The 24,162-nt window shown below is 32.1% G+C and overlaps 4 protein-coding genes across 4 annotated transcripts; 2 read left to right on the forward strand and 2 right to left on the reverse strand.

Annotated features, from left to right (window-relative positions):
* Positions 1–136: 136 nt before the first annotated feature.
* LOC107004446 (sm-like protein LSM3A) lies at positions 137–3,973 on the reverse strand. The gene is made up of 3 exons (XM_015202643.2): positions 3,795–3,973; positions 1,460–1,555; positions 137–467 (listed from the first exon to the last, which is right to left on the reverse strand). Exons 1-3 carry the CDS (start codon positions 3,909–3,911, stop codon positions 387–389), a joined length of 294 nt encoding a protein of 97 aa, XP_015058129.1. The 5' UTR covers positions 3,912–3,973; the 3' UTR covers positions 137–386.
* A 4,436-nt stretch (positions 3,974–8,409) lies between these two features.
* LOC107004436 (trihelix transcription factor GT-2-like) lies at positions 8,410–10,702 on the forward strand. The gene is made up of 2 exons (XM_015202637.2): positions 8,410–8,866; positions 9,007–10,702. Exons 1-2 carry the CDS (start codon positions 8,604–8,606, stop codon positions 10,226–10,228), a joined length of 1,485 nt encoding a protein of 494 aa, XP_015058123.1. The 5' UTR covers positions 8,410–8,603; the 3' UTR covers positions 10,229–10,702.
* Positions 10,703–12,091: 1,389 nt separating this feature from the next.
* LOC107004444 lies at positions 12,092–12,967 on the forward strand. Its single transcript, XM_015202642.2, has one exon. The coding sequence runs from the start codon at positions 12,265–12,267 to the stop codon at positions 12,829–12,831; it is 567 nt and encodes a 188-aa protein (XP_015058128.1). The 5' UTR covers positions 12,092–12,264; the 3' UTR covers positions 12,832–12,967.
* Positions 12,968–14,346: 1,379 nt separating this feature from the next.
* LOC107004442 lies at positions 14,347–21,192 on the reverse strand. The gene is made up of 7 exons (XM_015202641.2): positions 20,858–21,192; positions 18,492–18,521; positions 18,187–18,282; positions 15,992–16,106; positions 15,056–15,368; positions 14,924–14,978; positions 14,347–14,768 (listed from the first exon to the last, which is right to left on the reverse strand). Exons 1-7 carry the CDS (start codon positions 21,014–21,016, stop codon positions 14,694–14,696), a joined length of 843 nt encoding a protein of 280 aa, XP_015058127.1. The 5' UTR covers positions 21,017–21,192; the 3' UTR covers positions 14,347–14,693.
* Positions 21,193–24,162: the final 2,970 nt, after the last annotated feature.

The raw sequence follows: 24,162 nt of genomic DNA on the forward strand, positions 1-24,162 counted from the left end.
GATTAACTTATATTTTTCACTTTCATAATATTTGAATTCAAAAAAAAAAAAATTGTATTTTAAAGCACTTTCATGGTGTTTGTCAAAAATCACAAATTATGGCTTTTGACAGCCATAAGCCAATCCAAACAGACGCTTGTCTCATTCTAGAGTTGTACTCAGAAATATGCAGTTGAAGATTGATGAGTTAAGTAAACAGAAGAAGCACGGTTTACAAATATCCAATGCTATAGGATTTCAACATTACTAATCTTGTGCTTTGAAAAACACATGTACTAGACAAAATCACAGACCACCCCCTTCCCCCAACAATAGTCTACTGCAGCACCTTTTAAACAAAATATAGCATGCTTGCAGATTTTCATACACCACGATGCCTCTCCTCATCAAGTAGTCCGGAGTGGAGGAGACACCAGAATCACACCATCTCCACGAACAAATAGGAACGGGATGGTCCGTCTCGTCGCCTAAAACACAATCAACAGAGAACCAATGTCAGCTGCTTTTACAATCATTAGAAAACCATTCCTCAACACACAAACAACTCTTGCAAAAAGCAATTCAAAATAAATACATTCTACTCATGGGGCCAATCTAGGATATCAACCACTATGATCAATAGCGAATCCAGGGTTTAAATTTGATAGGTTTTGGGATAAGTTGAACCAATGTTCGATTTGTTTTTAAATTTTAGTAATTCTTCACAAAGATCTATGATTAGTTAAACCCATTGAATATATGTGACATCCTCCACTATGACTAGATCTAATATAGACATTTGCCTTCATTATAAAATTTCACAATTATAAAAGGAAAATAGAGATTTCAATATGTCAAAACTTGGGAATTTTGAAAGAATAAAACCAAGAAAGAAAAAGAAAACAATGCTTTGAATTGGAACACAAGATGGACCTTGGAAGATTGGGAGTTGTACATTGAAACACTGTGAATTGACACCCCTCCCTCTTAGGATACACCCCTGATTCCACTACAAGTGAAAATAAGAGAAGAAACTTCTCGAAACTTCAGATGGAAAAGGAGCACCTAATCTTCTAAGGGGGGATCACATAAGATAAAAGCAAATGTCCCTTGGTATGAAAGAAATGATTGAGCATCACCACTGAACACTATTGAGGGAGAAATGAAACAAAATACGAGAGAAACAAAGACATATTTGTCAAAAAAAAAAAAAAATCAACAACATTATCTGCTGATAGATAAAAGCTCAATTGGAAGTTGGGATAATTCTAAAGTGAAGTCCTATTGACGTAGAGTAGGTGGCCGTCAAAGCCAGCTAATTGTACATAGCACTAGGTATAGTCCACTTGTCCAACATATTACAGCAAAGGGTCTGATGCTAATTGGAATGATGTATTGCAATGACCAGAAAAGGGGAGAAGAATTATATCTTAATTTCAAACCAAAATAAAAAAGAGAAGGTAAGAGAAATAAAGCATACCCGAACTATCTCTTCATATGTTTCATCATCAATCTCAACTGTGGTCACAATTTCTTCAACATCACCGAGAATCATATTAAGATGCTGATCATAAGCCTGAAAAGGAAACCACACGACAGCTTAGTGTCACCTCACAAGATTTTTTTTCCATACAAATTCAACGAATGATAAAAGTCAAAAGTAAAATATGATTCATGCATGCTTGTATATCAAATTGGATATTTGGAAATTCTGATGCCTGTGAAATAACCAAGAATCAGAAGACAAAACAAACTATAGTATCCTTAAAGCAGAGCAATAGCAAGATGATCCCCTACGACCAAACATAATTCAGAATTTCCAGCAACATCATGCAATTGCTCCCTTTTTGTAACAAGGAGCGGCATGTACTTGTTCTTCAGTATTCTTTGGTAACACAACAACTTGACAATAGTCCTATAATTTCTCAGACAAAGTGACCAAACAAACAAATATTTGAAGGAACAGGCAAACAAGAAACACAACCTCCACCTAATATGCAGGTTATTGTATTTAATATAATGTCTTTTCGCCTACAAGTAGTATTCATTGATGGTGGAGACAGGTGATTGCTTATTCCCCTCTCAACATTATTTGTCAAAGCTTTCGCACCCAACCATGTTCAATGTTGACACTGGGTAAAGATGCTTTACATATTTGTTCTGATGATAGTCTAGTTTTGGTTTGTCTGTTAGTTGCTTCCTTTCATAGATAAGGTTTCCTTTTCTGTGACTGCTTATTCCTTTTATTCCTATTTTTCAGACATTTTATTTATAATTCAAGAGATAATGACAAATGGAAGCACTCAAAAGGCTTTCTTATCAGCAAAATAGGTGTTCTGCCTTATCACATTATTTCTTACACCCACATGAGTGATCATGCTGCTTTCCTTCTACTATTTTCAGTCCATGTCAACAATTAGTCACTCATAACCCCATCCGAGTAGAAAGAAAGAACTTCTCCCTTGTTTTCTACTGATATGCTATAACACTACAGAAAATCACATCTTTATCATGCAAAAAGAAATTTTATAGAACATATAGAATACAATTGTCGGTATCTCCCTTCACCTCCAGCCACTTAAAGATAGTCCTCAGTTGCTGTAGACTGCATATTATCTAAATGTGTTTTATGCATTAACAGCATATCAATATGTTACATAACTTGATCAGGCACAATAGTTGCAACCCAAGATCTCCCCATGTTTATATTATACTTTCTTGACTGATGGTAGTGCATTAATATCTTTTTACACCCTCTTTCCTATTCTTCAGCAATTAGCATCTACTATCATATTCTTTAATATATCGTTCCTGAAGGATATTTGGTATGTCTATACTCTTAATGACTTCATATATAACATCAAATATCAAACATTTAGGCCACATATTACTATATTGACATACACTTCGAGTCGGCCTCAATTTCCTACCGTTATAATTGCTTAATTAATAGATATAGAAAATAATTAGTTATGTTGCTTAAAAAAGAAAAAAAAATAAGACTGCTACAGCTACCAGGAATCGAACTTGCGTAACTATGCCATTCAAGAACGCCTTCAACCACTGAGCTACCCATAAAGTTATTGCAAGGGAGTGCAAACTTTAACATATAACCAAATTAGATAGCAGTTATAGGCGAAGAGTGTCCGCCTGACCACCCTCAGCATAACGTAGCTCTGCCAGCCTAGTGGTTGATGGGCCAATGCTTGAAATCATATAACATCAATGAATTGGCTTCTGCCCAACTCATATAATTGTGCTCCGTAAACTCCTTCACTTCATTTCGGTTGCCCTACTTTACTTTTGATTCAGTTTTTTAAAAAAATAACTCTTTCTTCACACATGTTGTATAAGACCACAAGATTGAAGGGTAATTCTTTATGCATTGGCTTCTGCCCTACTCATAAAATTGAGCTCTGTCAACTTGTTCGTCTTACTTTGCTTTTTAGTCCAGATTAATAAAAATTACTCTTTTTTTGTAACTCCTTAATTTTTAACCCTCCACAATCATGCTAGTTCAAAGCAACAAGATTATATCTTCATTTTCATAAACTCGGTATCAAGCCAGAAACAATCAAATAAATTGAAAAGGAAACCTGAATATGAAAGAAAATTGAAAACAGAGAAAAATCATAAACCCTAGAATACGAAGCAAAAGGGGTAACAAATATAACATAAGTTAACAAGATCAAAACTTAAAAAAGTACCAACTTGCATCAATGTAAGGCTCAATTCTACTATTCAACAGATAATTTATCAACAAAAAGATAGAACAAACAACGGCCAGTAGTAATTGGGGGAAACAGTTAATATACATGAAGTTTGCCACGGAGTTCTCTGTCGGAGCGGAGCTTAACGTAGATTCTCTCGTCGAGACTAAGCCTTATGAGATCCAATGGCTCCTTCACTGTGCTCTCCTCTTCACTTCCCATGGCGCTTTCTCTCTTTCTCTCTCTAAAATTTCAAATGCGATTATTTGTTTGTTCGTTTGTATATTTTAGGGCTCTTTTCCCTAATTATAAAAAGGAAGTGGGCCGGGTTAGGGTGGCGGGTCGTTTACAGGCCTTATCAAAGTCTTATAGAGTATTAAGCCCATCTAAGTTCAATGGTTAGCCCGATTTAAATAGAAATCGAGACTTCTGATTAATGAAGGAGCATATCATTTGATGTTAAGATGAAAAATTATGGTTCTTCGTAGATGGTTATATATTTTTGTTTGAATTTATATATACATATATTTTGAATAATGTTGAACTATATAATCGGTATAAGATGTTGGAACCAAAAAATGGTGATGATTCTTTGAGGTAGCTATATGTATGTGATATTATATCTAAAAGCATGATTAATAGTATATGTTTTGATAACTAACAAAATGTAAGAAATGTATGATACCATAGATAAGTTGTTGAAATGATGACAATCCTTTTGATTGATGAATGCATGTAATTATACTTAGATGCTTTATTAAATTGCTCAATCTTCGAGAGAAACTAACATATAAGTTGCTTTATCAAATTGCATCAATCTTCGAGAGAAACTAACATACAAGTAGGCTTATCGTTTTGATTCACCCAATGTGATACGGGATACGATAAAATTTACATGTTTTAGTAGGAAATTAAAGAAATCACATTAATATATTATAAGATTGTCTTTTCTTGTTGTCATAAGGCCAATCGGTGAACAAGGTAAATCCAATTTAACTACACAAATAAGGTGTTCCTTTAAACTGTGCATCTCCTTTCAACAATTTAGATATATGAGTTAGTTATTGTTATTAGTGATTTATTGGATTAGTATATCTTTGTAGAATTATATGCATTTGAAAGTTTGTAATAATATGTAATCTCACAAACACAAGTTTATAAAAAAGAATATGGAGATATGTGATTTATTGACTCGTCCTTAATTAGGATATTTTGATATATTATGTGTGAACTATACTTTGCTCACTTTGTAAGATTGTATAAGAGTTTGTAAAAAAATTGATTAACATTCACAAATTGTGAAGTTCCCATGTTTTGAAGAAAAAGAATTCAAAAAAAAAATTAAATTGCATATCTGAATAAAATTTCAATTTCAAATTAACTTAATTTTAATAATCATATAAATTTTACTTGAAAACATGACGAGAGTTATCTATTCCATCGAATTTTGATACATGATTTATAGATCTAACTAGTTTTAAACTCTGCATAGAAATGTTCTACCTTGGTCATTGGGAATGAAATGCCCTCTATTAAAAAAACTACATACATAGAATTTGCACCATAAACTTCTAATTAAATTTGAATAGTAATTAACTTACACCTCAAAATGAGAGTTAATACAATGGAACAACCAAACCAAGATATGTTTTATTTGTATAGTCAATTACTCCCCCTCAGTTTCATATTTGTTTATATTACTAAAATTATTTTTCAATCTACAAAATCAAATAAACCTAATAAGAAAAATTCCATTTTGCTTAAATTAAATCTTTATGAAATTACAAAATAATATGAAGTTTTAAGAAACCTCCTTCCTTGTTAATTTTGTTATTAATAAATAAGACACATAATTAAATCGCGTTCAAAAAATATAAAGAGTAACCTATTGATTCGTATAACACTTTTAAGCATATAAATAAAAGATAAACAAATAATATGAGACGAAAAGGGTGTTAAAGAATTGTATTATTATTACTAATAAGTTTAAAAGTAAAGCGTGTGGGACAGTATGCAAGTTACAACCACAGATTCACTCCAATTGGTTCAAAGATAATTACTTCACTCCTTGGCAAGTTTGAAAATGACACAATTACTTAGATTCCTTTTTTAAAAAATTGAATAAAATAATAAATAATAATAATTTTTTACTGTCCATATTTTCAAATTTTATGTATTATTATAAATTGTAGGAAAGTGACCTGGCGTTGAGATTACGTAAATGAATTCCATGAAAAGTGTATTGATTATCTCTATGATTAGTTGTCTCTTTCCTTTTCCCAAAGGCCAACTTTATGTTACTTCCATCAAATTTACTTTTATTTTAACGCGGGTAGTGGTATAGTGGTGAACTGGTGATATTACGAGAAGTTTATTGGAAATAATATTTTTGAATGAGTTCATGTAATGAACGATCTGAATTTAGTATTTGAAACTTATTAATTGAATTACTGTTAATTACTTTCATCAATAAATTTATCTTTTTCTTTTTGTAAGTGAATAGATGAATTGACTGATATAAAAAGCGTATTTATTATTATTTTAATTGATTGACTTTAATATTCGGTGTTATAATGAACCCTAAAAAATATTTAAAAAAAATCAAAGATACAAAGGATGTAGGAGAAAATTTGAAGTTAAAGTAACTTGATAAAGCTTTATTTTTAACTAAAGAAAGTTTGAAAAGAAAATTTTCAAGTTTGAATACTTTGCTTTAGAAGAAAACTATATGCGATTAGTATTTAGTAATGTGTAATTAATAGCCACGTCCTCAAAAGTATCAATACTGCAAAAGATTAAAAAAAAAGTTAATAGGAAAGATAAATAGGGCAAAATTAATCATTGAGAATATTCATGTTAAGTTAAGATTATAAATTAAGGAGAGAATAAGAAATATGAAACATGAATAATGTTTTATTATTTAATAAAGAGTAATTTATTTTTAAAATGAGACTATTTATCGTGAAATTTAATCAATCAACTTATAAAATGAGTATATATTGAGGAGAATCTAAATTACGTTTACTTATCAAAGTAATCAAATACTTTTCGTGCTTCCTAAACTTAACTATATGAACGTTGACAATATTATTATTATTATTATTATGTTATTTTATTGGTATCAAAGGAAGTAGTTTTTACTTTACAACAATGTAGTTGTTTTATTTGTTGCTAAACATCTAAATAACTCTTAAACTTGACACATTTGGGAAGTTAACACTTCAAATTAATCAATAACTAGATGCAACCTACAAATATTTTTAGCATAATATATAAATATATTATTTACTTTGCTTCAACACATCTTCCAGTTAGAGTGTGATCTAAGTAGGTATTCAAAATTTTTATATAAAATTAAACAAGTATAGACACATGCATCTTACATTATGACTTATGTGACAATTCACGTCCTACATAATGTTTTATATGTAATATATCACGTAAAATATGTGTGTCTACTAATTTAATTTTATACAAATTTAAATATTTACATCTGCACACTAAAAATTGAAGAATTACTACGTCATTAAAGTTGTTTATTTAATTTATAAAATATAAAGTATATAAATATTATATAATAATATGTTTGAATTATATTTTGATAAACTAATTGAAGGAACGATATATTTTTCTTTTTTTAAAACTCTTGTTGACACAAGGAAAAAGTAATTCCACAATTTCACCCATAAAAACTTTAGTATGAAAAGAAAAGAAGAAAATGTTGAAAAGCCAAATTGTGGGCTATATATGTATGGCCGACTTTTTAAAAAAAATAAAAATAAATTTTTAGCAGTAGCTTTTAAGGCACAAACTTACAAAATCCCAAGTTGGAAAATGAAGATATTTTTAGATGTTTACTATTTCAAATTTTACTTCATCTTTATCTTCCACTTGTTGCTATCTCCTCAAATGGACAAATTCATAACCATGACTCATCTCTTACCCTTTTTTTTCTAAAAAAAAAATATTATTATTATATTTCATCCTCCCAAAATTAGTTATTCCATGGTTCTTTCTAACACACAAAAAAAAAAGGGAGCATTTGAATTTTGTGGTCTAACATATTTGATATTTTTTTATTATAAAAATGTCATTAAAAGCAATATGAAAATTTAAAGATAAATTATTTTAAAATATACAAAAAATTAAAAAATAATTTTTTGAAAAGATAATATATGTCACATAAAATAAAATAGATTAAGTGTAAAAAAAAATTAGATTCTTATTTCTAGTTTCTAGTAGTATATAAATTAAAAGAGAAATGAAATCATTTTATAAAAATATTATATTTTAATTTAATTTAATCATAAAATGAAATATCACGCATCAACTAATTTTTTTAAATAAAACTATGGATCAATTTTTATTATTTTTTTCCATAATTTGAAGCAATTAAAAATCTTGATTGTTCTCTTTACCATCCATTGTTGACCCCAATCTTTTCACATTATTCCAAACATGGTATTCATGGTGTATCCAAGCTGTAATTTTGGACTCCACCAAAGCAAAGTTGACTACTCATTTTATTTTATTTTTATTCAAACACAATAAAATGAATATAAAAAGTCAAAAAATAAAAATAAATTCAAATTACACATGTTTTCACCAATTTGACAACTTGTAAAATTTATTTATCAATAACATGTCCCACTTCAATTCAATTCTTTCAAATCCCTTTGCCTATTTAAAAAGTGGTTGAAAAATAATAGATTTTAATTCACTTACCCATTCAATATTTCTTGACCCCTTAAATAAAAATAAAATAGTTGGGGGTTGAATTTTAAAAATATCCAATTTTTTTCAAAGAGAAAAAAGAAAAAGGATAATAAGTGCCTTCTCAATTATTTTTACTACTAATAAAGTCCAAAGAGAAATTTTCACTTTGAGAAGTTTCTTTGTAAGAAGAAAAAAAAAATGCTAGAGAGTTCTGTTTTGTTGGAGAATACAGCTACTGGTGGCGCCGTCACCGGCGCCGATGGTGAAGCGGCGGAGCTGAAGAATGAAGGTGGTGGTGGTGGTAGTGTCGGTGGAGGTTCAGAGGAAGAAGATAAGAATTTTTCAGGTGGAAATCGTTGGCCACATGAAGAAACTTTGGCTTTACTCAAAATAAGATCGGAAATGGATGTTGCATTTCGTGATTCCAATCTCAAAAGCCCTCTCTGGGATGAAATTTCTAGGTAAATTTTTTTTGCAGTAATTTTTTCTGAGCATGCAATTTTCAATTTCATATGAATTAGTCAAAATAGCTGTGATTTTGGTTGATTTTAGTGAAAATTTGAAGTAGGAGGATGGAATTTTGTTGTGTTTATTGTAACAGGAAGATGGCGGAGCTTGGGTATAATCGAAATGCGAAGAAATGCAGGGAGAAGTTTGAGAACATTTATAAGTATCATAAGAGAACTAAAGATGGTAGATCTGGTAGACAAACTGGGAAAAACTATCGATTTTTCGAGCAATTAGAGCTTTTAGATAGCCAATCCTTGTTTTCATCGCCTCCGTTAAACCATAGCCAAATCAATAGAATGGAAACAATGCCGGTACCAATGCCTATGCCAATGACAATGATAAAACCAGCTGCTAGTGGATGTCAGGATTTTAGAATGGATCATAGTCGAGTTCGGGGTTTTAATCCGGGGTTCATGTACACATCCACGTCCACGACCTCGTCCTCGGGAAAAGAATCCGATGGTAGTGTGAAGAAGAAAAGGAAATTGGCTAGTTATTTTGAGAGGTTGATGAAGGAAGTGTTGGATAAGCAAGAGGACTTGCAAAACAAGTTTCTAGAAGCAATGGAAAAATGCGAGAAGGATCGAATAGCGAGGGACGATGCTTGGAAGATGCAGGAAATCGCAAGATTAAAGAAAGAACAAGAAGCATTAGCTCACGAAAGAGCAATTTCTGCTGCGAAAGACGCAGCAGTGATTGCTTTCTTGCAGAAAATCTCAGATCAAACCATTCAACTACAGTTACCAACAGATTTACCCCATAGGCATACCGAGGAACGAGAGAGTGAATCAATGAAAACTATTGGAAATCAGGAGAATGTTGTTATGCAACAAGACAACGACAAGGAAAACATTGAGAAACAAGAGATTGATAGTGCTGGTGAGAATTCAAACTCGTTTCAAACGAATTCATCTTCTCGATGGCCTAAAGCCGAAGTGGAAGCCTTAATCAAACTAAGAACAAACGTCGACTTGCAATACCAAGACAATGGATCATCAAAAGGACCTCTTTGGGAAGACATCTCATGTGGTATGAAGAAGCTTGGATACGATAGAAACGCAAAGAGATGTAAAGAGAAATGGGAGAATATAAACAAGTACTATAGAAGAGTTAAAGAAAGCCAAAAGAAAAGGCCACAAGATTCAAAAACATGTCCATATTTTCATCAATTGGATTCCATCTATCAAAACAAGTCCAAGAAACAATTGCCCATTATGGAAACTCCGGGTTCCAATATGAAGGCCGGAGAGATACTAATGCAAATAATCAACCAACAACAGCAACAACAAGCATTAGAAAGAACAGAATGTTGAACAAAAGTTTGTTCAACAAGATAATGCAAATAATAGATTGATGAAGGACAAGAAGGTTTTCTATTTTACTTTGTGGTTAGTGTACCATTTTTGACAAGTGGGACAAAATCATTGGAGTTAATTATGTGCTTTGGAAATGTGGGATCAAGATTCAATTATGTGTGAGGGAGGAACTTTTTCATTCACAAAGTTAGTTTTACTATAAATGCACACACAGAGAAAGTGGCATATTTTTTTTTTCTAGTTATGTATATTTAATCATTTGTTGTTAGTAGTTAAATAGTGTCATAGGGAATAGTTTTAGCTTTGGTGTGATTTTGATATTTCTTTCAAGATTATATATGTAGCACATAGTATACATTTTCTTCCTTTGAGGCTTTGGTTTCTCAACCATATCCTCCATAAGTACATGTGTGTAATAGTTCAAAATAGTTGATTGTGTTTGTATGAATTCAGAATATACTTTTACATGTTTGTCGATTTTTATTTTTTGTTGTTGAAGGGATTTATGAGTAAGAGTGAAAAAGTTGTGTACTTTAACTAGAATAATTTTCACAAAAGGGTCCTAATTATTGTTTCGACAGAAATATCGAAAACACTTCGTTATTAACAGTTTTGAAGATAACTTTTTTATTTGGCTAACTATATGTGGTATGTATCTGGATTTGGTTTAAAATTCTGATTTGAAGTAAAAGTGTGTTTTTATACGTAATCCAATGTTTACGGAATTACGTATTACTAACTATATTGTGCTTTCTTTATTTTGTCCATTACCTATTTTATCATGAATATCCACATTTTTAATATTATATTATCACTTTTAGTGTAACCATACATCTATCTACTAGACATGAGGGTTTTTTATTTGTGAACACTTCACACCATATAACAAAGTCGGTCTAATGACCAACCACTCTATATAATTTACCTTTGAGTTTCGATGGTACCTTCCAAGACTCCAGATGCGAGTCACCGCTTCATCTATACTGCATGTATGATATCATTGTCATTTGTCAACCTCCACACTCTCCTGAATTATAAAGAAATAAATATATAAAAGAATAATTTGGGAACAGTAATAATAGTTGGGCCACATTGGGCTCAACCATATTAAAGTGGGTACATGAAACACATCGTCAGACCCAAAACTCAAAGACTAACCCAACAAGCACTTCAACAAACGGCCATTTGTTGCATCAAGTCCAATATACAATCAGTGTATATAGGATTATTGGCACATACTCGGGATCGTTTAGTAATTGGCTAGTGTTATTCAAGTATTACTAATTAAGAGAAAATGTAAATCTTTTTATGTAGGTATTAGTAGTTATGCAAAAATTAATTAATTATCCACTTTTTATCTTTTATGTTGCATAAAATAATACAATACATCCTCTCATTACTTATAAATATATTTGTTACGTGAATTTCTAAATTATAAATCGAACACCATATTAATATAATTAAGATGCTTATTAGCTTGTCCTTGCAAATACTCGTCATTTTAAATATCATAATTATGACACATAAATAAAATAAATAAATAAATTATTACCTAATATGTTAAGACAATATTAAAAACCCCACAAACATTTTAAGACAAGACAGGAGTATAATTAATTAATCTCATACTAATCCATATACAATCCAACATTGACCCCACCCCGTCACGTTTCTATGCCGTTAAGCGTTAAATAAGAACTATGAGTCGTCGTGTACGATGAGATCGCCTTATTCTTAATAAAAATATTTCGTTTCGAGCCTAAATACATAAAAGAATTAGATATAGATGTTATTTTTAAATAAATTTTATAATATCGAGAAAAGATAATAAAATAAAAATAGAAATATCGTTATTTCTTTTTAGGTGTAAAATTAAATATGACAAATAAAAATAAATCCAGCGGTGATCAAACTCTACTGTCACCTTGATATTCTAACCTTCCAACTATCATCGCCCACATGTTGACAGTCACACTGAGTGTCACCATTAAACTCCAAAACTTCTCTCTGTTTTTTTTCTCAAGCTTTCTCCAATGGCGGATTACGATGCCGCCCCAACCCATCACCACCCAAACAATCTGATCCAAAAAGAAACTGCTCTACAAGCAATCAACACAATAATCCAGCTCCATTTCGAAAAAACTCTCGAGAAAAAACGAGCAATCGATTTACAAAAAAAGGAACTATGGAAAATGTTTCAACATTTCTTCATCTTTTTATCACTCATCTTCCTGGGTCAAGCTCTTTCTCCGAAGCTTCAATGCCGACATTGTTGGATACCCATTGGTCTTCTCTCGTTATCCCATCTGATTTTCTACGTATCTGTAGCCCAAACATTGAGATGCATCAATGGGTTTAAGTATCAACGGAGATGTCATAAATTAACATTAGGGTTAGCTACAGAAAGGTTAAGGCAACTGAAGATGAGGATTAACAATGGTGGGGTTGAAGAAATTGGGGATGAATTTGAAATACATTATCAAGAACCACCAGAGAGTTATTTTGGTAAGTTTAAGAGGAATTGGGCACTGCATTTTGGGTTTTTGATTTTTATTTATGGATTTATGGTTTCTTCATCTGTTGTAATACTCTGTTTTTGAGATCTTCAAAAGAAATGAACTTTCGTTAGGGTTTTGGGTGGGTGGAGGAGGGGCAATTTTGGGAATTTTGATGGAAAATATGTGTTGTAATTTTTCAAAATATTTGGATGAATTATGGGTTGTGATTTTTATTTTATTTTTTTGGTAGTTTTGTTTATTTAAAATTGTTGATATGTACATTTTTGTTTTGTAGGTTAGTGCTTCTAGATTTTCTTTTTAAAAATATCATATTAGGAAAGAAATTTGTATTTGAGGATGAAGTTCGACCAAATTTGAATTAATGACAAAAAATTTTACACCAGAGTAAGACACTCACTTCATATACAAGAGGGCTCGAATCCATATTTATCAATTCTTATTTGTGAGATTTGTATATTATTTATCTCGTGTCATCTGTTGTCGATATAATGTTATTTGACTTGAAATAAAATTTATAAAAAGAAGGAAGATTTGATATTCATGATACATAATAATCTTAACAACTTGTGTGATTGGTTATGAATCGTTCCATTTTTAATTTTAAAACATAAGAAATAACATTATTTTTTGAACGAACTAAAAAAACAATCAAATGAAGTATTATTATTATATTAGTCTGATATTTTTTAAATAGTTTGGAAATTTGAATCCAAATATAAGAGGGAAAAAAGGTAGCATGGAGAAAGTGAGAATTTTGGTATATGTGTATGCGTTTGATTTTCTAAAATGAGTTAAAATTGTACTTTTTGAAATCTAACTTTATTTATTTTAAATATGAGTGTTCATTGAAATGTATACTATTATGATTATTATTCTTGTTTTAATGGTTTTGAATGTTTAATAAATGTGTATATTCTTTTTAGGTATGTTTGTTTTAATAGAGTTAAATGGGAAAACACTGTCACGCAAAACGAAATTGAAATGAATTAAACACTTTATAATAAGTAGCTCACCAATAATGAGAAAGCTGCCACATGACAGATTAACACTTCTCCATTTGTTCCATTTCTACCATATTGTTAAACCTATTAAATGCCTTTGAATAAATCATGATAAAAAAATTATAAAAAACTATAGCATAAAAAACAATAGGTTAGTAGCATGTACAAAAAACTATCAGAGGGTGGTAAAAATGTTAGTCAACAGTAATTTTAGAAAGGAGGGAAACAAAAGTTTGAATCGTTTCTAATTTTTTAGTCCTTACGTACGTATTCGTATGAGAGCTGAACTAAATTTGAATTCTCGTGGTACAAAGCGGTAATAATAGTTTTGAAATTGCTATCATGAAAAGGATACAAATCATTGTTACTGCCAAGCCAATCTATGAGCTTCACAATTATTAAAATAAAATCTCTTTCCCACCTATCGAGAGAACCCAAGGATTATAAAACAAAAAGAAAAATATTATAGCTTTTAAAAGAAAATCATTATTACGTATAGTCAATGTATAATTTCTACGATAGTTACGACTAGGCAGGTGAAATTTCTTTTAGCCGATAGACGAAAAATGCAGAGATAACAAAAGATTACAATATTAAAAAGAATGCGAAGGAACCAAGCAAAATACCTGTTGTAGTACACTTATAAGTTCAAAATTCTGATGAAATTCGATGCGATAATACCGGTATGATCACATCCTATTTTCAGAAACCAAGCAACTAGGGTATGTTATGCATTGGTTGTATACAAGACTCCAAAATTTTATTAAGTACATGACGACTCTGCTGGGAAAGAAAGAGCCCCATTATTGCAAGAGTGATGGAAATAATCATACAGAGCTAAATTAGAATACATAACACTCAGCTAGCGATTATTATACTAAGAATGGTGATGTTGGCTTCTGAAACTCCAAGAAAAGAAGCCATAGATACGTCAGATATAGGTTAAGCTGGGGAGAACGCATTGCACAATGACTTGTATGCAGTGACACAACTTTTGAATTTCTCTTCTGCTGCTGCCTGCACAAATTCAATGACTCGTCTCGTGAGGAGGACTCCAAGAATACGAATGAGTAGCTAAATTCCAGAACAAGGTTTCAAGAAAGGAACCAAAAATTGAGATAGGCTATTGTAAGTTGTCACGTAGGAGGACAAACAGAAATTGTAAAGCTAACCTGTGAAGGGCCTTGATGTTTATCAGGATGCCACTTTAATGCTGATAAACGGAAACTGCAAGGACAATAATAGTGTTTACATTAGTCTTCAATATAATCGAGTATGGAGAGCACAAAACCACTAGAACTTACGCATTCTTGACATCCTCAATCTTCAGAGGACCTCTTGGGGGCAAACCGAGAATTGTTCTTTCTGAGGAAGAACCTATATGACACGATTCATATTTGGATTCTGTATGTGTCTCGTTTTCAGTTTCATTATCCCATCTGTAATGCCTCTGTTCTGACCAGTCTGTTTCTTGTCTTCGGGAGAACATATCTTCAAAAGTAGATGATTTACCAGGCCTAAAAGACCAAGTGTACCACTTATTACCAAAAGTTGCTTCGAATACTGATTCAGGATATTCATCGAATTCTTCGTATAATCTCCGTTTCTTCATTTTTCCTAAAAACGAATAATTAACGGGTCAATGAAGGCTACCTGCATCCTTCAATAAGCTCAGTATTGCGTCACCATCAACCATTTAAAGATAGCTTAGCAATCAGAAAGCATAACAGAAGGTTATCTAAAGTTATGACATACATAACTTTGTGACAAACATAAAAAGTCCAATTTCCATTCATTAAAGACGCATTAATTCAAGTGTTCAAATCCTTGCAATACAACTCCTAGATGGAAAAAATGCAAAGCAAGGCAAGTTCATCCCATTTTACTTAGAATGACAGCAACCAACTCACGGCCAATAAACCTTTTTTATTTGGAAGACAAGCATTGCGATCAATCTGAAAAGGCATTGGTTTCGGCATGTTTCCTGATAGGTAACCCACTAGTCCAGCTAGTAGGTGGGCAGTAAAGGAGCTTTCGAAACTATCCCAGCTCTAAAAAAGGACCTAGCCAATTAGGTCAAAGCACCAAATTTCAATAGCAATATATATTTCAGTTACATCTGGTATTTAAGAATCTCAAGAATGGGGCCAAAAGGTTGAACACACTGATATTTTTCAGTTTGATATAAGAATTTTCATTAAAAACAGAGACCCAATTGTGAAATGAGAGTACAAACTTACGCATCCTTCTCCTTGAGCGATCTCTAAGACGAGCAGCGGACTTATATTCACTTTTCTTCTCTGAACGATCATCCCGATCCATATCCCATCTATCATTTATTGTTGAAGATTCATTCTAGTAAATTATTCAACAAGAAAATAGCATATTGTCCATGAGTAGAACAAATATTGAGGTAAAAATAGTGAAATGAGAAGAGAATTTAATATAAAAAGAGTACTTGCATGCAATTGATCAGATACTAAAGTTCAGAAGCTGAGCACATTCTACTATGCGGACTTTAAACCAGAAAAGGTGGTTCATGCTTTGGAGGCTTGGACCACAGAGGAAGTTAAGCAAGCACACTACAGTAGACCATAATTCCTTAGAAAGCAGAAACCCACAAACAGAGTCAAGATGCAAGGGAGAAGAAAGGCAAAGCAGTAAAGATCAAAGACAAACTATACATGGGATGAGGTATAAGTGAAAATTTCATCACTGCTTCTGTTACTCCATCTTTTCCTTCTATATACGAGGTGATTCGTCTTACTACACTGAACTAGTGAACTTGGCCTATCCTCATTAGACCTTGATACCTTTGATCATTATGTGACTTAATGCTACATTGCAAAATGAGTTGTTCCCTCATAGATCCTCCTTTTATCCTCCTAGGATTACTCAATTCACTTCAAAAGCAAACAGAGGACAAGTGAGATTCGTTGAAAAGACAGAAGTTTTTGTGGTTGATTAGGACAGGTTTTTAGGTTACATGAACAGATCAAGCGTCATATTCGGAAGCAGACATAAAATAGTTTTTCCTTTGGTTGGGGTGGGGTGAGGAAGCGGATATGTTCTAGAAGAAGAGAAGAGAAGAAACAAAAATAACACATAAGAATAGGTCTCGAACTTCTCTCTCAGTTCTTTGGGAACTACGTTAGTATTTTCATGGAAATTCTTGTAAAGAGAATGTGACGGGGTTGAGCTGCTTCTTGCTGGAGCTTTCTTTTGACAGTTGCGGAATGGCACCGGTGACACCTTTTACTAGCGACCGGATGTTTGATAGCTGGAGCCGATGTTGCAAAAGAAGAGGAAACCTTTTCTATAATTGCTTTTCGCTCATGTTTGGAGTATTTACTGGAAAGAAGTAGGGCATACCAAGAGATTAAGGCTTAGTCATGATGGTGTGCCTACATTAGGTTCAATGTTGGCTAGGAGTCTTTTTAGTCCAGTTTAGACCTTTAGTGTTGGTGAACCTCTAAGTTATTGAGTATTGAGAAGAAATCAATCCAAATGGTAAGAAATGGATAATCAGGATTCACATAGTTGATCCGACAACACTTCATTTGGTGCAAAGATATTTCTTCCTTATATGATGATATGACATATCTTCTTGGAAGAACTTTCTCTATGATATTTCTTCCTTATATGATGATGACACATCTTCTAGGAAGAACTTTCTTTCTTTAGTTGATTATTGCAGTTGACTTTTTGCTTTAATCCACTTTTTGGGGAAACTGGTTCCTCGCATTCCACTGTAGGTGGTAAATAATAATTGTTTCTTTTAGACACCGATACATATGTGAATGCAATCTTGGTGATAAGCTAATGATATCACAAATGTAATCTATCAATAAAATACTAATCTATTAGCCTGATTTTGGTAAAAGATGGAGAACATAGGAACTCCTATTGGGAAGGACCATAAACAGAAAAAATAGCAGAACTGATTTTCAGTTTTCCAAGATACAAAATGACCTTGCGTTCAATGATTGAGGTCAGCAATAGCGATCTAGGATGTATTCATGTCGTTTTGGAAGATGATTCCCTTGATAAATGTAGCGTTTGGTTATTTTCACATGCTAAAAGGGCAAATGAATGTGTAAGTCGTCCCTTTTGCAAGTATTTCAACTTGTACTTCATATCACTTCAAGTCTTCAACTACCAAGTAAATACTACTATCAACCTTCAATACTCAAAATGATTACCGGAATGACACCCTGTACCACTTCTATTGTTGCCTCAGGTCACCTACCTTATGTCCAACCAAACACCGGAAACTAATTCAGGAAACAAACTAATCCAAAGAAATTATTTTAAATGAAAACATTTTATGTCACTCCATAAAGAGAAAGAAATCCCTTATCAAAGACAGTTGACCGAATATAACTAAGACTAAGATTTACCATATCTATGAAATAAAAGAAGATTAAATATTTACCTCAAAAGAGTTTCCAGATGCCCCATAAAAGAGAAGATTTTTCAAAGCTTTTTTTGAGTCAGCACGCTTTTGACGTGTTTCATATCTGATATAATTCTGAAAAATAAATGAAAAGCTGGATGATAAATAAGAAAATGAGGAGGACAAGAGAAGTTAATAGATGTATTACATGGAAAGAAAAAGAGATGTTAGGAAAAAGAATACATAACTGACCAGAGAAAACCAAGCGAAAAAACTCGTGAAGATATCTCTAATCCTAGCCAATTTCAAACACTATAATATTGGAAGCTGGTGAAGATATTTACCTTAGTTGGCTGCTGACTTCCTCTAAAATCCTGCAGGAATAATCTATGAAAGGTCACATATGCAAACTGAAGAAAGATACTACTTGAACTTAAAGGTAACAAGCATGAAAATACACTGTATATGAGTAGAGAAAACTAAAACTGAGTGCAGAAACACAATAATTTCCTTAAATCTACCAGTCTCAAATGGGTGTATCGGAACCCTTTCTTTGGGGGGTGGGGGTGGATAAGGGAGCATACTGACACTGCATATACAAGCAGACATAGAACAAACCACCTCCCTCCCCCCATACTCAAGGAAAAACCTTTTCACTTAATACTACAATAGAGAATTGAAACATAGCACATATAGGAGGAAGAAGTATACTCCATTCTTGGTGTAATTTTAAGCAGTTTTTTTTTCTCTAACCACTACGCCTACCGAGGTAACATTTTAAAATTAGACAAACGAACTCCAAACCTTATCTTATTTCCTAACCAAAATCATTTAGCACATCTATTTCACCAAGAGCACGGTGAACTGACGCCAAGATTTAACCATGTTCAAACAAGAGACATGTGAGGTTTTGGCAACAATTAACTGGCTTAAACCAGCCTGAAACTGGGAAAAGAATATGACAAAAACCTTTGATTTATTAACCAATTCCTGCTTTCAAATAATGAACTGGCCCCTAGAAATGGGTAAACAGTCTAAAACAGATTAGTCAACTTAAGTGGCAGCCAAACATTCTCCATTTCAGATCGTCTCATTGGAACCAATAAGAGGTGCTGAGTATATTTCTGCTATGCATTATTGCCTGAGCAATTCTAGTGACTAAGGTGAGATAACATCATTCTGTGTCCTCCAGAAATTGATCAATACTGAAAGAAATCGAAAGAACATTATGAGCAAGCCTCAATGTGCTTATAATTTATAAAGGACCCCTTTTTCGCAATTCAGGGAGTGAAAAGTTGCTATTAGCCAAAAGGACCAGATTGTCTACACCATGATAAATTGACAGCATAAGCCTTGTTGACTTAAGAGAAGACACATAGGCAGATTCAGAGACCGTCTCCAAAGGCTCTTACATATTTCTAAATTGTGGAGGAGATACATTTGATGCAGATGCTTAGACCTCCATATCTTTGCTTGCACGTAGAGGGATTGAGTGTTGGTGCAAGGAATAGAATCAAACAATTATTATCTATAAGAAAATCAACTACAGATAACTTGGTGGAGATTTAATGGCTAAGTGCAGGGGTGGATGTAGGCTTTATGATATGTGTTCGACTGAACCAGTAACTTTGGTGTAAACACTATCTATGTTCCTAGAAATTCAGTAAATACGTACAAGAACTAAATTCAGAACAACTTAGAACTTGCCTTCATTGTCCTACAATCCAGTGTCCATAAAATTCAAATCTTGGATTCTCCTCTAGCTAAGAGGTGTGGTTAAAGCCACTAAATATTACTGGAGAAAGAAAGGCATATGTAGCATGCCAAACACTAAACTATTTCAAATTTATTTAACTATTCTACAGACAAAGGTTTCAGATCCTACTGAAGTCATTCCAAAAGAACACCTCCAAGACTAGAAAAACTTAGTTAACTGCTTCCACCACACACTATTAAATCTCAAGTCATTGTAAGATACTTCCGCATGAAATAAAACTGCTTAATCGCTCATTTTCTAGCTCTAAACCTGTTAAGAGGTAAAAGCTTATCCGTTCTCCAAAACTTCTGAAAATAGGTAATCTAAATTAAAATGGGAAACGTATTGTACACGTGCAGGACACACAAACTGATATAGTTACTGTCTTTTTGCAAATGGAAATTCATAAGCATGAATGACACTGTCTGCAAAAGTGCTGAAAGAAGGAAATCACTCCCCTTGAAATCGCACTGTCACATAATTTTAGGATAAGCTCAAAATGGCGGAGCAGCTAAACTTAATGACCTAAAGCACCTCTTGAGAATGATTATTGCACTTCCATATGAAAAAATGCACTAGTGCTCTCAGCAAACAAAAACACTAGGTGATTTCTTCCCATATGCCTAGCTTAGTTGACAAAGTTACCTAGTTCCTATTGCTGGAGGGAGGTGTCAGCTATCTCGTGAAAACGCGAAAGCTGGCTCGAATACCACAGCTATTAAAAGAAAGGTTATTTTGCAGCTACTAGTCTACAACAATCAAAGATCAAATCTTTACTTTGCAGCTACATGACTACAACAACCAAAGATCAAAACTTTATCCATTATTATCACATATCTAAATCAAACAACAATTACATAACCTAAAATCTACTTTATAGCCAACAAACTAAGCAAAAAGAAAACCTCAATTTCATTGTGTTGTGCAACAACAAGAAAAGGCAAGAAAACTCACAGAATTCCACTTATTTTTCCATTTCTCAAAGCATATTGAGGTAGAATGGAAAGAGCTCAAATGGGTATTTTGTGATTGTGTAGAAGATACTATTCTTGTGGATTGAATAAGTGAATTCTTCAAGATCAAAACATTACGCCATTTGGGTATTACTTGCATTTTATTAAAAATATGAAAACGACCCAAAAAGTGAAATGCAAAAGATAAAAAAATGAACTTTTTTTTTCCCGATCTTTTTGTACAAAGAATGAATCATCAATGGTGTTTTTTAGTTGCTTGCAAGTGAGGAACGATGGAAGGAGCTGTTTTGGGGGAAAACAACGTAGTATACACAACATCGGACCATGTTTGACGCTTCACCTTATACATTTCATTGGGCTTTATATTTGGGCTTTGAGTTATGGGCATGTGAAATATGGGCCTTAAGTACATTTCTTGAAAGGCCAAGTGCACGAATAATCGAGTCGAAGTTCATAATTTTTTTTTAAAATTACATAAATCTCATAGGTTTAAGAGTTAATTACATCTTATTTCTATTCTTTATCAAATTACAAACTCCCTTCAAATTATAGGATCTCGGATACATCAGGAAACATGTGGATACAAGCTCAGGGATTGCGAATGATAAATTACTTAATGAGAGGGATATATCTGAAAAGGGATATAGATGTATTAGGGAGATGATGGATGTACAGAGGGGAGGGGAGTATCCGAAAGGGGATAGGGACGTAGCCGAAATGGGATAGGGATGTAGCCGAAATGGGACAGGAGAGGGGATAGGGATGTATCCGAGAGGGGATATGGATGTAGCCGAGAGGGGATAGGGATGTATCCAGAGGAAAATGAGTGTATCCGAGAGAGGAGGAATGCATATGAAAGGGACATGAATGTAGTTGAGAGCGAATAAGGATGTATCCAAGAGTATATCATCGTAATTATTTTAAATGGTAGGAAAGTTTAGAGATTATGACAAAATAAGATATATATTTATGTAATTTTTTCTAAATTTTTTGGAAGAATTTCGTAAACAACTATTGTTTGGACCATTATGAATAATAGTTATAGTTTTCCTAATTGTAGTCCATAGCTTAGTTTAGAGAGGAGAGAGACAAACGAGATCAAGAGATAGAGGAGAGAGACGAGCAGGCTATCTTAGATATAACATGTATCTTAACTAAAATTGAGATACACGATATACTTATACACAATCTCCTCACTCTTTCAAATCTCACTTAATTCTTTCCTCTATCTCCCAATCTTGCACACATGCACACATATTATGTTTGAAATAAAACATATATACACAAATACACGTTATATCACTTCTTAATCCAGATAAAGTTCTCATTATTTAAATCATTTTTACATAAATTGATTTTGCTTCATGTCTCTATTTTAAGAAATGAGCTTAAGGCCTAAAGTCATTAGATAGAAAGTAAATACCAAAAATAATATATTAATTGAATATTATACAAAATATTTATAAAAATTGATATATTGCATAAAATTATACATATTACAAAATAAAATGAAATATTATCTAATTTTTGAAATTTAAAATCAAATCAATTTTCTTTTTAAAAAACATTGTTTTATTTAATCGGTTAATTCAATTTTGGATAGATTTTTCTTTTGGCTTACACATTTTTTTTGGGGTTCTCGGGGTGTATGTTATCATGACCTTGGCTTTTGAATCATGACAAATTTTGTTGTTGCGAAAAATATTTATTTTGTAAAAACAAAAAAAGAGCACCTTTTTGAAATACAAGGCATTTGACAAATCAATAAAACTGCTTTTAAATGGAAGCAAAAAACAAATTTTCTATTGTTAGAAAAAACCTAAAATTTGTGCTTGTTAAACAAAATTTTTGAAATAACTTAATCTTGAATTCTATTGTGTTACGTGAGAAATAAAGTTAAAAAAAATAAATTCAAAACCAAATATAAGAATATCAAAAAGGTGAATTGACTTGAAATTTTAGAGTAAAAGAGTAAGACTCCAATTTCTACCTATCACTTATCAACCTTTGATCATTAATGTACATAAATGTAGAACAAATGTGGAATAAATAAACTATGACTTTATTTTATTTTGTCAAACAATATGCTAACAACTCCACATGATACGACTACTTTAAAGTTGTACAAAAAGCCAACTTATCAGCTAATTATGAAATGATCATAATATTTTTACTTCATCTTTCTATAATAGTAAAAAAGAAATCGAAATATCTTAAAGCGCTCTATTGATAATCATGTATCTCTATTACCTTTAATAAATTGTGATTACAAAGTTCCATATACACAATATTCTAAAAAAAAAAAATCATTAGTCAACAAATTATAGTAACTATTTATTTTTTAATATAAATCTGAACAATCTCTTCCATCCGAACAGAAATTAATCTTTTTTTTTTCCGGCAAACTATGTACATCAAGGAAGTCACAAAATTATATTTTACATCATTGAACTATACGTTAATATCTCAGAAAATACAATTACTTAGAATAGTAAAAAAAATTGCGTCATCAAAAAATAAGTCGACATTTTAATGTCAACAAACTTAAACAACTTACCACTAATTAAAACCAACAAATTGAGTGATCATATAAACTTGTTCTATGAGTGGAACTTACTTGTATTTTATGTATTATTATCATAACAATAAATTGATATTGACCCAACAAAACACATATATAACCATAAAGTAATCTACAATTAAAAAATTTGCAAATTTTTACAACTTAACAAACCTATATAAAGGTTATTTCTTGCAACAATTAATGGACTCCATATACACCAACCATCATACATGTTTAGAGATAGATGTCACGCTAACTCTTTGTTGTCTACTTTATTTTGGGATGGACAGCCGATACATATATTAGGGTTTGATTTGATTCAGATTCGAGATTTCTAATTAAGAATGAAGAAGTATTTACGACTTCATTATAATCCTGATTGATTCTTGTTTTCATGTTTAATAAAATTTATATTCGCGAGATCTTTAATTACAAATGAAGGAATATTTATGACTTTATTTTAACCTTGGTCGGTTCTTGTCCTCATATCCAGCCTAGCTCAAAGTTAAGATTTTCTAATTAAGAATGAAGTAATATTTATGACTTCATCGTAACCTATATTAGTTCTTGTCTTTTTATCCAACAAAGCTCGAAATCAAGATCTCTAATTAATTAAGAATGAATGACTATTTACGACTTAATCGTAGCCCTAGTTGATTCTTGTTTTCATATCCAACGGAGCTCAAATTCGACATCTCTAATTATAAATGGAAAATTTACTA

The sequence above is a fragment of the Solanum pennellii genome, chromosome 11 (genome assembly GCF_001406875.1).
Source record: "Solanum pennellii chromosome 11, SPENNV200".
Classification (NCBI taxonomy): Eukaryota; Viridiplantae; Streptophyta; class Magnoliopsida; order Solanales; family Solanaceae; genus Solanum; species Solanum pennellii.